The sequence below is a fragment of the Idiotropiscis lumnitzeri genome, chromosome 6 (genome assembly GCF_059441095.1).
Source record: "Idiotropiscis lumnitzeri isolate Australia: NSW breed Sydney's pygmy pipehorse chromosome 6, RoL_Ilum_1.0, whole genome shotgun sequence".
Classification (NCBI taxonomy): domain Eukaryota; kingdom Metazoa; phylum Chordata; class Actinopteri; order Syngnathiformes; family Syngnathidae; genus Idiotropiscis; species Idiotropiscis lumnitzeri.
This window is the reverse complement of record NC_142396.1, coordinates 14307200-14321435: the sequence shown is the minus strand read 5'-3', so window position 1 is coordinate 14321435 and position 14236 is coordinate 14307200. Positions and strand designations below refer to the sequence as shown.

General features: G+C 39.2%; 1 protein-coding gene across 2 annotated transcripts in view; it reads left to right on the top strand.

Annotated features, from left to right (window-relative positions):
• LOC148335350 (neural-cadherin-like) overlaps positions 1-14236 on the top strand; it is a 121111-nt gene that overhangs the window by 44728 nt on the left and 62147 nt on the right. For both annotated transcript variants that reach the window (XM_088297611.1, XM_088297610.1), the window contains exons 2-6: positions 3470-3667; positions 7029-7254; positions 8416-8620; positions 9703-9814; positions 12090-12339. In XM_088297611.1, coding sequence (XP_088153737.1) covers positions 3470-3667; positions 7029-7254; positions 8416-8620; positions 9703-9814; positions 12090-12339 — 991 coding nt within the window. The remainder of the gene's footprint in view (positions 1-3469; positions 3668-7028; positions 7255-8415; positions 8621-9702; positions 9815-12089; positions 12340-14236) is intronic.

Here is a 14236-nt window from a genome sequence, read left to right as displayed (position 1 = left end):
CTGAATTTTGAATGAAATTTTTAAAATAAAAACATTAAGTGGTTGGAAGACTTGCCCACTTGGGGGCCTAGAGCCTTGATCATCTAGTTTGTCTGCTGTACATCCTGCTTTTATCGCTTTCATGGTCACATGCTTTCTGAAATCGCAATAAAAAAGGTCTAAACCATGTCTACATAAGCCAAATGGAAGGTCAATGTATCTGTGCAGATCCCTTCTTGAGAATTGTTTCATAGTGCATCGGAACTTGCGGTTGAGCAATTTCTAGCGGTGAATTAGATTTGTTGATTTTGTTTTAAGGTGGCACGGTGGTTGACTGGTTAGCACGATGACCTCACAGTTCAGAAGAGCAGGGTTTGATTCCTGTGTGGAATTTTCATGTTCTTCCCGTGTGCATGGCAGGTTGATTGAACGCTCTAAAATTGTCCCTAGATGTGATTGTGAGCGCGCGTGGTTGTTTGTCTCTGTGTGCCCTACGATTGGCTGGCAACCAGTACGGGGCGTACCAAGCCTACTGCTTGAAGTCAGCTGGGATCGGCTTCAGCACCCAAGCGACCCTCGTGAGTAGAAATGCACAAGATAATGGATGGATGGATTTTGTTTTATGGCCATGCAGTCACTAAAACTAAAAGTCAAAGCAGTAACTATGGAACCTCCTCATCATCAATATTATTTCCGAGGATTTTATCTGTTTGGGTTTGTTTATTTTTATGCCAGTATTGTCCGATACATCAGAAAGTATTACTTTTCGTTACAAAGGGTATTCTTGTATCGTTCACTTTTGATGGCAATTGTTAAAAAATTATAAAAGAACTGTTTGTATTTTTTTTTGCTAGTTGTCATAGCAGTTTAAAGCCTGCAGGGTGAAGAAAGAATCCTAGATGCTGATGAATGTTAACCTCCTTATGGCTGTTAACGTCATCTTGACGTATTCATGATTGTTTAACAATGTCAGAAAATTTTCCCAAATCCATGCCCAGTTCAGAACGAACAGGATCAATGCACAGCGTATCATTGTTTTGCAATTTTTTTCTTGATCACTACATTTTTATGCAGATAGCAGTAATACCTGATCATCACTCCTGGCTACGCTTCAATGTGACTGCTGCTGTTTATTTTCGCTGCCATACCTGGCACACAAGTTGATAATTGGATTCAGGGAATCTTCTTAGTCACTCTAGTGGGGAAGTGAGCTGGGAACCAAATGCCTGAAGCCATGAGGCAATCTGACTGAGCCCCTGTGGGAAGATAAAGGTAACTTTTTAGAGATATGGTAGAGGATACTGGGGCTGAGGCGTTGTTCCGTTGAACCCTGGGAGACTCAATAGAGAATGAACGCATAGGTTTTTCGACAGAATTTAACCTCAAGCTTTTGTAGGTTTACTGTAGGTAAATCCTAACACTCTTAAATAACACAAGTTAAACATTCGGGTGTCCTACTCAACAGCATATTATAGTTTCAATGTGATATCAGGAGCATCATTGAAGTCTGCCACCTGGACAATTCAGAGGTTCGGAGTTTGACTCTCAGCTCTGGCCTTACTGTATGGAGTTTGCATGTTCGCCCGTGCCTGTGTGGCTTTTCTCCAGGTAGTCCTGCTTCTGCCCATATTACAAAAAACATGCATGTTGAGTTAAATGAAGACTTCCAATTGTCCTGAAGCAAGAATGAGAGTGTCAATGATTTCTTTTTTTTTCTTTTCAATATTTGCCTTTTGGCAAAGTGAACAGCTTTGTGCCCCATTGAACCCACAAAACTACAACAATCAATATTGAAAATTGATGGATGGATGTTCTGCAAACTGCAACCTACCTCCATCCAACAGCTCTGACATCTTGGTCCAAAACTTCATCACATCCTGTCTGGACCACTGCAACTCCCATCTTTTTTGTTTAACAAAAAAAAATAAATAAATAAAAATAATAAAAAAAGAGGTCATCCAAGAATAGTATCTGGCTTAGAACAATCCACTCCATCATATTACACTCCTAACTTAAGCCTTCTTGTCCCATCCACCTCAACGTAGATCACATAACAGCTCGACGATGATGAGGCTGAGAGCGCCAGTCTCTCTGCGCCATACTTCTGAACAGTTCAGGATATCCTCTTCCTTCTTTTGACACACTGTCAGATGGATTAATATACAGTATGTTTGGCATAAATGCAACATTTCTCATCACTAGAAAAACACCTTACCTACACTGAATCATGGAGGTGGCAGCATCATGCTTTGGGGCTGTTTATCAAGGTTGAGGGGATTATGAACAGTTCCAAATACCAATCTGTTTTGGCACAAACAGTGCCAAAAAAACAAACAAATACAGGAAAGTCCTACTAGAGCATATGAACATTATTTTTGATTCATCAGGAGTGCTTTAAATGATTGTATTTGTGTGCTGACTGACATTAAATGTGAGGTTTTATTTTTCTTCAATAGAGTTCTACAGGTTTTATGTCCAATACTGAATGTAAATATTTTGTTCTGATTTTTCTTGATCCATATTATATATATATGATCAAGCTTTATTTGATCAATATATACATATCAAATCATTATTTTGGTTGACAGACTCGATTAAACCGGACACATTATGTAAAATTGACTTTTTAATTGATTATATACAAATTGTTAGGTCTCTGGAAGGCCCCATTTATCATGGGTGACACCCCCACTCTAAGTTTCTCCGCCCATGACTTGGCAGATAGCCTGGGCAAACACCAAGCAACGGACATAGTGAATCAGCTCAAATGTTGGTATGATAAGGTGCATTCAGTTTGAAAGTCATCATTCCTCTTCAACGCAGTAAGACCTCCCTGAAATTGAAAGGGTTCACATTAAAGGACTACACATCATACTGTCTTTTGTCATTTTGGAATGGCCAAGAAAATCTCCAGACTCAAATCCAATAGATTATAGGCCAAGCATTTTACCTGCTAAAGGAAAGACTGAAGTGTGCACCTTGCAGCAACAACAACAACTGAAAGAAGCAGTGGTAGAAGCCAAGTGATGCATCACAAAAACAAGAACTTAGCCTTCTCGACAATCTCTACATTGTTTGTCATCAATGAACACTGCAGGTAAACTGGGGCCCGTCCTAGCAAACTTTGGGTTGAGAAGATGTTTATTCACATAAATCTATGTAAGTATATCTGTTCCAGGAGTTTTGCACACCTAAAAATGTGGTGTACCATCCAAATAATGCTTTAGGTCAAGATTACCAGTATATAAATGGAGTAAAATATGTTTATCAAACCAGATGCATTCAGGCTAAAAATGAAGGAACGAACCTTACTGTTCCAATACTTTTGGAGATGACTGTATGTCATGATCAGATATGCACCCCGGCTGACTGGCTGCATGTCTGTGCTCCAGATTCAGCTGGCTGCTTGTCTACCCTGTACACACACGCTTACATGACAGCTGTCACTTTCAGTAGCCATAGTGCCGTCACTATCTACCCTTTCCCGCAGGCCCTGACTGGTACCTGAACAAGGTGAAGCTGACGATCACTGATGTCAACGACAACGTCCCTGAGTGGAACATGAAGCCTTACCCATACCAGGCTGGAGTGTCCCCTGATGCCACTGCGGGGACCTTTGTCTATCAGCTCCAGGCCCTTGACGGGGATGAGGGGAGAAGCGGGGAGGTGGAATATTTTTTGGCTGATGGTAAGGTTTTCGCTGCCCACACTCACACATTCAAATTAACATGTGGAAAAAAGTAGGCTGACTTGTGTGCATGACGCACAATGGAATCATGGGAATAAATCCATGTAGTCAGGCCGTGGCACAGTCACTCAGACAGCCAGCCACGGGCATTCACACATTCATTCATGCATCCTTGCGCTGTGCAGGCATCTATTAGTTTTTTTTCTCTCCATCACAACATCTATCTTGCTCTCAGTATCTCTTTCCTAGGCACGCACATTAACAGCCAGAGGCCTTCACACTTTTGTTCGTTCCCTTATCGTACACTTCTGCATATCTACCAACTTTGCTTTGTTGTAACACAAAAGAATATCATGAAAATGTTCACAAATAACTACAGGGAATTGGTTGAGAGGGATAGTGGTTTGTTGGCATGTCAGAAACGGGGAATGACTTCCCTCTGACTTGCATTAGTCCATTGGACCGCTCTCTGATGCAAACTAAAATGTAATTGCCAAGAGACACCCGTGGTCCATATTTGCTCAATACTATGGAGTCAGTAAGAACCTTTGTCATAGTTATGAGGAAGCGTGGCATTATTTTTCTCCATAGCTTGATGTATGTAAACCTGATGCTAAAATAATTTATTCTTCTGTTCTGAGTATGGAGTACTCCAACCCTGTTCAGTCCCAGTAAAATTAATGTCAGAATTTGGGCTGCATGGCCGGCAGTAAGTGGAATTCATTTCCATTGAGGGTTGGACTCTAACCAGCCTGCCCTTTGTCACAAAGTTGTCACAGAATTTCTATGGATAGTCGTGGTGTTGAGGGGTCTGGTTTGGTTTCCTCTGTTATCTCTGTGCGATTTGCAGATGATGTGGCTCTGTTGACTTCATCATGTTTCAATCTCCAACTTTCACAAAAGCCTTTCTCAGGCAAAGGTTAGAATGAGAATCAGGACCTCAAAATTTGAGAGCATTGTCCTTGGCAGGTAGGAAAAGGCCAGGGTGTTCTCTCCAGGTCAGAAGTCAGATCCTTCTCTAAGTTGAACAGTTCAAGTATCTTTGGGTCATGTTCATGAATAAGGGAAGAATTCGGTGTAGCATCAACAATTACTCAGACTCTGCATCGGTCTCGTGAGGTGAAAAGGAGGTGAGCCGAAAAAGACCAAGATCATGGAAAAAAACATAAAGGTGTCCAGGATCTCCCTAAAAGATAGAATGAGAAGCTAAAGAGAAGCGGCACATTGCCTTTAAAATCAAGGTATCGCAGAAATAGACTTGCTGGTGTCCATGCATGAGATTGGGGTGCACAAAGTGTGTTAAGTTATGGAAACTGCAAGCTCTTCCCTTGTGGATGATGTTGCTGGCTGTGCAATTTCACAAACACGCTAAACAAGACTTGTAGATGCGCCCGTATACATTTTGTCATCAAATTGTCAGGTGTGCAGGGGTTGCAACAGCTCTATCCACTGGAGCCGCAACGCAGTTTGATAAATTCCCAAACACGGTGAACTTATGACTTATGAAAATGAAAATGACCCCGTTTTAACCGAGCGCTAGGGAGCCTGTCTACGAAAATTGGGGACTATGACTATCTCCCTTGAAGAGCTTGTCGAAGTGGCTAGGGAGAGGGAAGTATGGCCTTCCCTGCTGAAGCTGCCGTCCGTGTGACCTGACCACAGACGTGGGAAAAGATGGATGAAAGAAGGTTGGATTCTGCGGTTCACTGTATAACTGTCAAAAAGATTGGACTGTGCAAGGCAAGTCTGTCTTTAAAGCTTTTTCAGTGGCATGAAATTCAATTGTTTGCAAATATCTCTTAATGTAATATATATAATTCGTATATCTTAATTTTGTATTTGACATCTCCAACATCTACACTATATGAACCTGTTATTTAATCAACCAGGGTATTGAAAAGACCCCATAGCTTGCCTTGACTATAAATAATTCATCTTTGACAATTGTACGATTAATATTATTTGGTAAGTTTTAAACTCACTTGTGTGCAACGCAACATCAGAAGGAAAGCTGTAATTGATGCACATCTTGTCTATTTTCACACTCTGTTAGAGTAATGAGACAGGTGTCTCCATTCTATTGTGCACCAAAACTGTCCATTTAGCAATTTGCAATGATTTATAGCCACCTTTGTTCCAGTTAAAACAACTATGCTGTTTTTGTTTTTCTTCAATGTACACTAGTGATTGCAACAGATTACCATTGTTAAGCTTTCACACCGCAAACATCTTATTTCCAGCTTTCTTGTAGGGCTTTGGTTTTCCAAATTTATTTTTGGAATAAATCTTATCTTTGTTGTTTTTCGTTTGGGGCTTCGGCATCCCTCTAGATTTGTGCTGTTTTTTCTAACTCCAGAGAATGAAGAATGAGAAAATTGCAATGATTATGATGTAGAACACAAATACAGCACTAATGAATCAATCGGTGAATAAAGTCCTGGACTCACTGGCCTCCAAGCACACACCCATCCACGCACACACACATATATACACACAAACACACACAAGTGGTTTGGGTAGAAGCAGTATGATGATGAATCTCATAGAAATAAATTAAAATCATGTCCTTTCTGGATTGTGTTTGGATTATTAAATCATCAGGTTGCACAGGAAGGATTAGATTTTTCAAACGATAAACCACGGCACATTCTATGGAATTGTCATGAATGAAAAGTGAAAGACTCGATGCAGCTATCATAATTATTTTTTTTCTTCACCTTCTGTGTGATTGGTTGTCCTTTATACCACTTAGCTTATGTTTGGACAGTTTTTTTGGTGAGCGTTAGGAATTTTTTATATTCTCTTTTTTTCTCTGGCATTATTATGCATTATTTATTCTTCTTTATATATTATTATATTCACTGAATTTCAGTTGGACAATGCGAAGCCACATTCTGGACATGACAACAATGTGGATTCTTCAAAATGATTATGAGTACTAGACCGGCCTGCCAACAGTCCAGACATGTCTCCTATTGAAAATGTGTGGCGCATCATGTAGCACACAATACGACGATGGAGAGACCTGACTGTTGTGAAACCGAAGTTTTAAATCAAGCTAGAGTAGGAGTTTCACCAACAAAGCTTCAACAACGAGTTTACTGAGTGTTGTTAAAGTGAAAGGTGATGTAACACAGCGGTAACCATGGCCCTTTGCTACCTTTTTTTGGAATGTGATGCAGTCATCAAAAATGACTGAGTATTTAAAAAAAAAAAAAATTATACATTGTCTTTGAAGCGTATCTATCTATCTGTGGATGAGTGACTGTGTCAGTGTAGTTTTGTAAAGAGCATTGGTCTCAAAGACTCACCTCTGTACATTTTTCAGCTATTTAAAAGATGTGTTTGTATTTCCTTATAGGTGGCGACAGCTGTTTTGTTGTGGGCAAGAAGACAGGCCAGGTGGTGACCACAAACCAAATGCTTCAGAGGGACAGAGAGTACTTGTTAAGTGTAGTGGCCATCGACGGCTTGGGCGGACGCAGCGCGCCAGCTATGCTCTCTGTGGTAGCAGGAGCCCGACCGCCGCAGTTTACCAATACGAGCTACTCCATCTCCATACCAGAGAACACGCCTGAAGGACAGCCGTGAGTAGCGCATGTGTAAACAGGAATGAATTATGGCTGATGCACGCAAGCAACATCATTATCTTGCCATCTTAAGTCTCTGAACAGCGTTACTCCATCACACTCATATTTTTCTACCAAATAATGTTGTAAAAACTGAAAAACAACACTAGGCTGTGATAGTTCCATTTGTTCATTTTGTAATGAAATAACTTTTAGTCTCCAATCATTTTTAGTAAATCTATATGAGTCTGTGCTGAACGTCTTGTTTTAGTTCTTTGTCCTCAAGTTTAGGTATTTTGTGCCAAATGGTATAAAATCCTTCTTCTAATCATTCTTTAAATACCTCCATTAATCCTATTTGACTGGAATGGGCGACTTAAAGAGGACGGACACATAGGAACACAAACTTACTAACCAGATCGATGGCAAAAATGTCATTTTAAAAATCGACAAAATATGTGTATGCGTCCGTGTTATATTAACTACATTACTGTATAAGTAATATATTTCATGCTCACTGATCATGCATATACAATACAATACAACTTTATTCATAGACAGCAAAGAGTCAGAACAATCAAATGATAACAATATATGATTCATCCCCCCAGGGCAAAGGTCTCTTGTGCACAAGAAATACCATTGAAGTACGCCACAAAACTGCTGAACAGCAAGCCAAAATTAAGTCTAACAACTAATTTTGAGCATTTTTTCACTCGAATAATAATAATAATAATAATAATAATAATGAGAAGAAGAAGAATACGGGGTACTTGGTACGTTTTTGTGTTAGACCCCGAATGAAAATAGGGTCCATCATGCGCACTATGGGCTATGTTGTGTTTTCATCTCAAGTATGAACTCACAATAAAGAAAGTATTAGGCTCATTCTTGTGGTGGACATTCATTGTCCCTGGAACACGCTTACACTTAAACTGCCGCATCTGTACAAATTTGCTAAACCATGTACAATAACAGTGATGTTTGCATAATCAGTTTAAATAAAAAAATTAAGAATTGACAAGCACTGACTGGCAGGATTTTTAACACTTGGCCAGTTGCCCATGTGATGGATTCATTATTCATTTGATGTAAAAAGAGAATATTTGGAATTTCTCTTCTTGACAAATGTTGAGGACCTTTTTCCTGTTCTCTAACCATTTTGTGTTTCTTTCACAGCTTCCTAGCTGTGCTTGCCATTTCCTTCCAAAAGCAGCCAATCAGCTACAGCCTGCTGATCAATCCTAGCAGCCTGTTCAGCATTCAGCAGGAGTCGGGGGAGATCAGTTTGACCCGGACGCTGGATTATGAGAGTGACCAGCGACGGTACCTTCTGATGGTGCGAGCAAGCGAGGATCAGGGCAGCCTGAGCACAGCCACAGAGGTTAGTTTCATCAGAATGTGAGCCGGGCTGCTAAACAGGAGTCAAGAAATGAAGGCACTCTGGTAAAATGATCCAAACGCTGAGCTACCCTGTAATATTATTACAACATGTCATTTAAAGGTTTTCCCCCTCGACTGAATTTCACTCAACTGAAAATGCTGTTTTAATACTTTGTCCCTGCAAACGTCGCACACCAACTGGCTTTCTCACAAATGCTAGGTGGCTCATATTGGCTGACAAGGCTGCTATGATCCAAACTCAGCATTAACCCGCTGACACGGCAAAGGGGAATCAGCTTTTATATCTCCTCGCATGGCCGAGTGACGCCGAAACGCAAGCAAATGTTCGGGAGGCCCGAGTGATTTTTTTTGCTTCATGTTTTGTATCACTATTTTGTTTGCGGGTGACAGAAAGCCTCTTATTGAAAGTATCATCCAAAGATGAACATGAAATATAGAACACACTTGGCACGAGAACCAGAATCTAAAAACTGCTATTCACAAACAGAACATTTCTAGATAAACTATTCATGAATTCAGTATGAATTCATTTAAATTATTAATCCAAAGAGTTTGTATCCCAATTATAATGCCAGGCAATTACTCCACTCTGCGGATGGAGAAGGAAATCTTCCACTGCTCAGCAGCATGTTGTGGAATAGAAGACAGAAACTAGGAAAACCTTTCCCAGCTATTTTAGGACTATTACTCAGCTGTCACTTCACACTTTACACACAGCTGTGACACAGAGCTTGTAGGCTTGGATGGCGTTGAGGGTCTTTTGTCTAAAACGCACAGTAAAGCTCGCACATGCTCAGGACATTTCTATTTTGGACTTTAGAGGAATCATGGAGTGCAAGATAAAGGATGGCTTGAACTGGTGACTTGAGAAAAGTGAAATGCAAATTAGATTTAATTTTGGGGTCAGGCTTCTGCACAAAAAAAAAAATCTTGTGGTTGTCTTCTGGTACTTAGGAGAAGCTAATTTTGTGTATGTCTACACAGGTTTAGTTTCTCCTCTCCTCTGCTCTCCTCTGCTCTCCTTTGCTCTCCTCCCTCCTCCCCTTCGGTGATGCGAATCAGGTTCAGGTGCTGATAGCAGATGAGAACGACTGTGTCCCAGAGTTCCTCCAGTCCATTTACAGTGTGGATGGCGTTCCAGAGACAGTAACCACAGCAACATCTCTGCTGCAGGGTAAGACCCGTGACACAATGTTTTAAGTTCAACTGTTCCTTCCTCGTGATGTGATGAAAATCATTGAAAACAAACAAACAAACCAACAAACAGGAGCCTTTGGGCGAAATTAAAGTCTTTTTTTTGTAAGAAAACATTGGGGTTGACTCATAATTCTTTTTCAGTTTCACAAAGTGTGAAGTGAATATCATAGATGAATGATGATTGTGTTAAATGAGGGTTGAATCAAGTTCATTGTTGGGTGTTTGAACAAAATTGCACTTGTGATTGTACTCAGCATGTTGCGCCTTTTGGAGATTATAGTTTGAAACAGCGGGGGAAAAAAATTAAGAGGGCTTCCGCAAAACTAATGTTTTCTTTGAAATGCACGAGATAAATAGTACATTGATACTTTGGACAATTCGTTATTTTGCATTTTAGTCGAAATGTCCTAGTGATAGTGGACTGTCTGTCACCTGTGAGCAATCGAAGGTGATTCCAAGGCTCTCGAGAATTGTGTGCTGTGGAACCCATTCTGTGGGGGCACATTTGCAGAAATGTAATCTGAAACGAATGGAACATACAGCCTGCAGTGGTGTCCTATCCAAAACGAGCAGTGACAGGAAATTGCAACAATTTCAAACCAATACACCGACACAAAAACAAAATGCTAAAGCAACGCTGGAGAATGAACAAATTTCAATTTTTAGGCCTAGGAGAGCTTGAAAGACCGATCAGAATGTTATAGATGATATTTTTCTTTTTTTAACAACATGCAGTTGTACATTGCATTGCTTAAAAAAAGAACAAAAGAATCAAATCCTAATAATTTCAATGAGGTGGACACATTATGTGCTTCAAGAGAAAAAAAAAGTGACAGTGCTTAAAGTCTCTGTAAATTGTGAAATGTGGCAAGCTCCAGAGCTAATTACATGTCAAAGTTTTGACACGTGGGAAAAAGACATTTCATCATTCTACATGTAGGCTTGGAACAATGAGGCTTTCACTTTTCATTTTTTAACTTTACTTACTGAGTGTGATACTGAGAAGATATATACAAAAATCTGATCACTTATGAAATGGTTTAAAAATTGCAAATATGAAATGTATGAATTATAAATTGGATTCTATGTGCCGCAAAACATCCATCTACATAATGCATAAAATATATGTTTTTTTTAAATCATGCATGCCTTATATGTCCAACACACTACCAAGCCTTATCCATTTTGTATAAAGGAAGATAGACTGACATTCTATGACTGCAGTTTGTGCAAATGTGGCAAGCAACCAAATTTGCGTATTGACAAATCAAAATAACACAATAAGGCAAATATTCATAATTTGTTCGTGACATACATGTAATTAACCTTAAAAAACACAATTTTCTCACACTTTTAATAAAATACAATAAAATAAAATTTTCAATCTTAATATTCTTAATAATTTACTAGATATAAATATTAAAAGTAAGAGATTTTCCAACCAAACATTAATATTGTTATTCTATAATTTTATAAAATTCATGCATTAATGTGATCGAATAATTATTTGTATTACATCTCAAACAGATATGTAAACTGATTGATTAGTTTGCATATATAAGACATATGCAGAACTTATAATATTCACCATAAAATTTTGAAAATGCCCCCATATGATTTATGTGCTCGTTTTGCTATGAAAGGGGCCACAATTGGTCTCATATTTTATATATCATATACTGTCCTTATAAGTATAATTCTACTCAGTTTATGTAAGGAAGTTATGATGCTTGCAACATATAAACCATTACAGGGTTTTTTCATATTGGATGCACATGCTGCTGGCGCCAGTTCTCATCACAGTGGAAATAAACACTTGTAAAACAACGTGGGAAATGAAGCTGTTGACAGCTTGCGCATGAATGACATTTTAAGCACTATACACCAAAAAGCAAAACCTGACCTGTCAAAATACTGCGTGTGGGTTTAGTTTGACACTGAATGCATTTTAACTTTATTTCATTGTAATTACCGCACAGAAAAACGTTCAAACCATGTCATTTAATGGCCACGCGCTTTCTTAAAGAGTGTTTCTGCTAATGATTGTAATAATTCTCGTGCTGACAATGCAAGTGTGAGTTTATTATTGTAAATGTCGGGTGGATGAGCTGTAATGTGTTCCAAGAGTCTATAAAGGGTCTATACTGATTCACACAAATGTCAACAGAGTCATCAGCTCCTGTCGTTTTGTCAGCATGTTTGGATAAAGTACTAATTGATGTTTGTCTTATTTGTTTGTTCCCCACTGCCAGTGATGGCCACCGACTGTGACTCTGGGTTAAATGCTGAGCTAACCTATTACACCCTGAGCCCCGACTTCAGCATTTCACCGCATGGTACCATCTTCCCTGCGGTTCGGCTGGACTACGAGAGGCCTAACCATCTCTATGAATTTGTGGTGATGGCAGTGGATGGCGGTGAAGGGCCACACTCCGGCACCGCCACCGTCCGTGTGAGGATGGTTAATGTCAATGATGAAGCCCCGGAATTCTCCCAGCTTGTGTGAGTAATTTTAGCATGTAGCAGCCAACGACAGGGCATATATTGACAAACAATTAATGACCGAGTTCTGTATGGCTTTTAAATTCAATATATGTAAATGTACAAGCATACATCTGAATATTACTTTTATAAGAGAAAATACAGTCCTTTGTTGATAACTCTGACATATTAATTGGAAGATGGTCCACAACCAAGGATGATGTTCAAACACTTTCTGCTTCACCATATTTCAGCGGAGCATTTTACTTGGCAGGTAAACTTTAGTCTCAAAAAGAAAGGTAGTTGCGTCAGAGGTACAGGTTGTTATATCACACACCAAACTTGCCTGCCTGCCTTAGGTAACAAATATACTTATTTGATGTTGCAAGACCTGTCAGGTTTAGGGTAATATTGTACGCCCAATAGAAATGTCAACAATATGCAGCATGTTTGGATGGCGATGTCCACATGTATAGGACAGGGAAAGATACACCCTCTCATTTGTTCCATCATTTTCTATACGGAGGTTCTCGGTTTTTGGGGTTATGAACGATACACGTTGAATCGACTAGTTAGCTGAAGTTAGTGTAAGAATATGTTCATCATCATCATGTGGCAGAAGGTATGCTCAGTTAACGTGCTACAGTTTTTTTCTCATTTATGGCCTAAAAGTGTTTTTCCTGCAAATATGTTCTGTAATTGGGCATTTTTGAGTCTCTTAGTGATCGAGTATAACACTTTCCAACTCACCGGTACATCCAAATTAAATTTACGTGCTTGGCCACCGAACTATGTTGTCAACCACTTTTAAATGTTTTCCCTGATATGTGGTCCATATTAAAAGCTGACAGGACAGGCTTTCAGGAATCCCACGGGATACGGGAATCCTGCAGGATTCTTTTTTTCTTTTTTTTTACTGTAGCTGACCTCTAATGTGGGAGCACTACGTAAAGTGGGCGGTCATTTTCTATGCAAGAAAGATGAGATGGGAGTAATTTTCAATTGGATGGGATCGGACAGATATTTTTTTTCACTGAGGTCTGCGAATGGACGTATTTTTTTCCTGTAAGAGTAGGATGGGACAGGACTGAAAATCCACTCCCGTGTCACCCTCTGGTTCATATGCATCATCGCGGTGTAAGTAGAAAACATGCAGGGCAGTGAATATCCTTTCATACATATCAAAACTCTATCATACACTACATTCACATGCAGTCAATAACCATTTCAAATCCTGAATATTGACAATATTTGAATTTTGAAATGTCATGTAAACGTGCAAAACCTAAATATGCTCATATTCGTGTTTTTAAAAACCGAAAAACACTCCTTACTTCTTTTCTAACCTGAAAGTTTGGTCATATAAGAACAATCGGAATACCTCCATTGGTTTTTGTTCTTTGCCTGTTCTATCCACAAGTAATCAGAATCAGAATCAGAATCAGAAATCCCTTTAATGTCTTGGTCGTTTGAATATAAGAAGTATATCTTGTGTGAATAATGGATGTGATGTTGCTTATTCATTGATGCCAGCCATCTTATGTTGCCACTTGCTAAGCAAGCATAACTTCTATACATCGATTACTCTGCTACATTTTACGTTATTTGCTGTCTCTTTGGCGAAAATGACATTGTATCTAGACACATATGTGTGTGTGTATATAAGTCCGTGCGTCTGGCATACAACTCGCTGGAAATACACAAGTAGAAATTCAAATTCAGCTTTTGGATTTTGGAGCGAGAAGGAAATGGACTGATTTATTCCTGTGCTGAGTGACATGAAAATAATATTTTATTGACAGTAGAAATAAGAAACAAAAATTAATCAAAGTCTATTTGTATCATGATGTTAGCTGTATGTTCATTGGATATTCCAATTGTATACAGGAATAAACGGGTTATTCCAAATGTTTTAGAA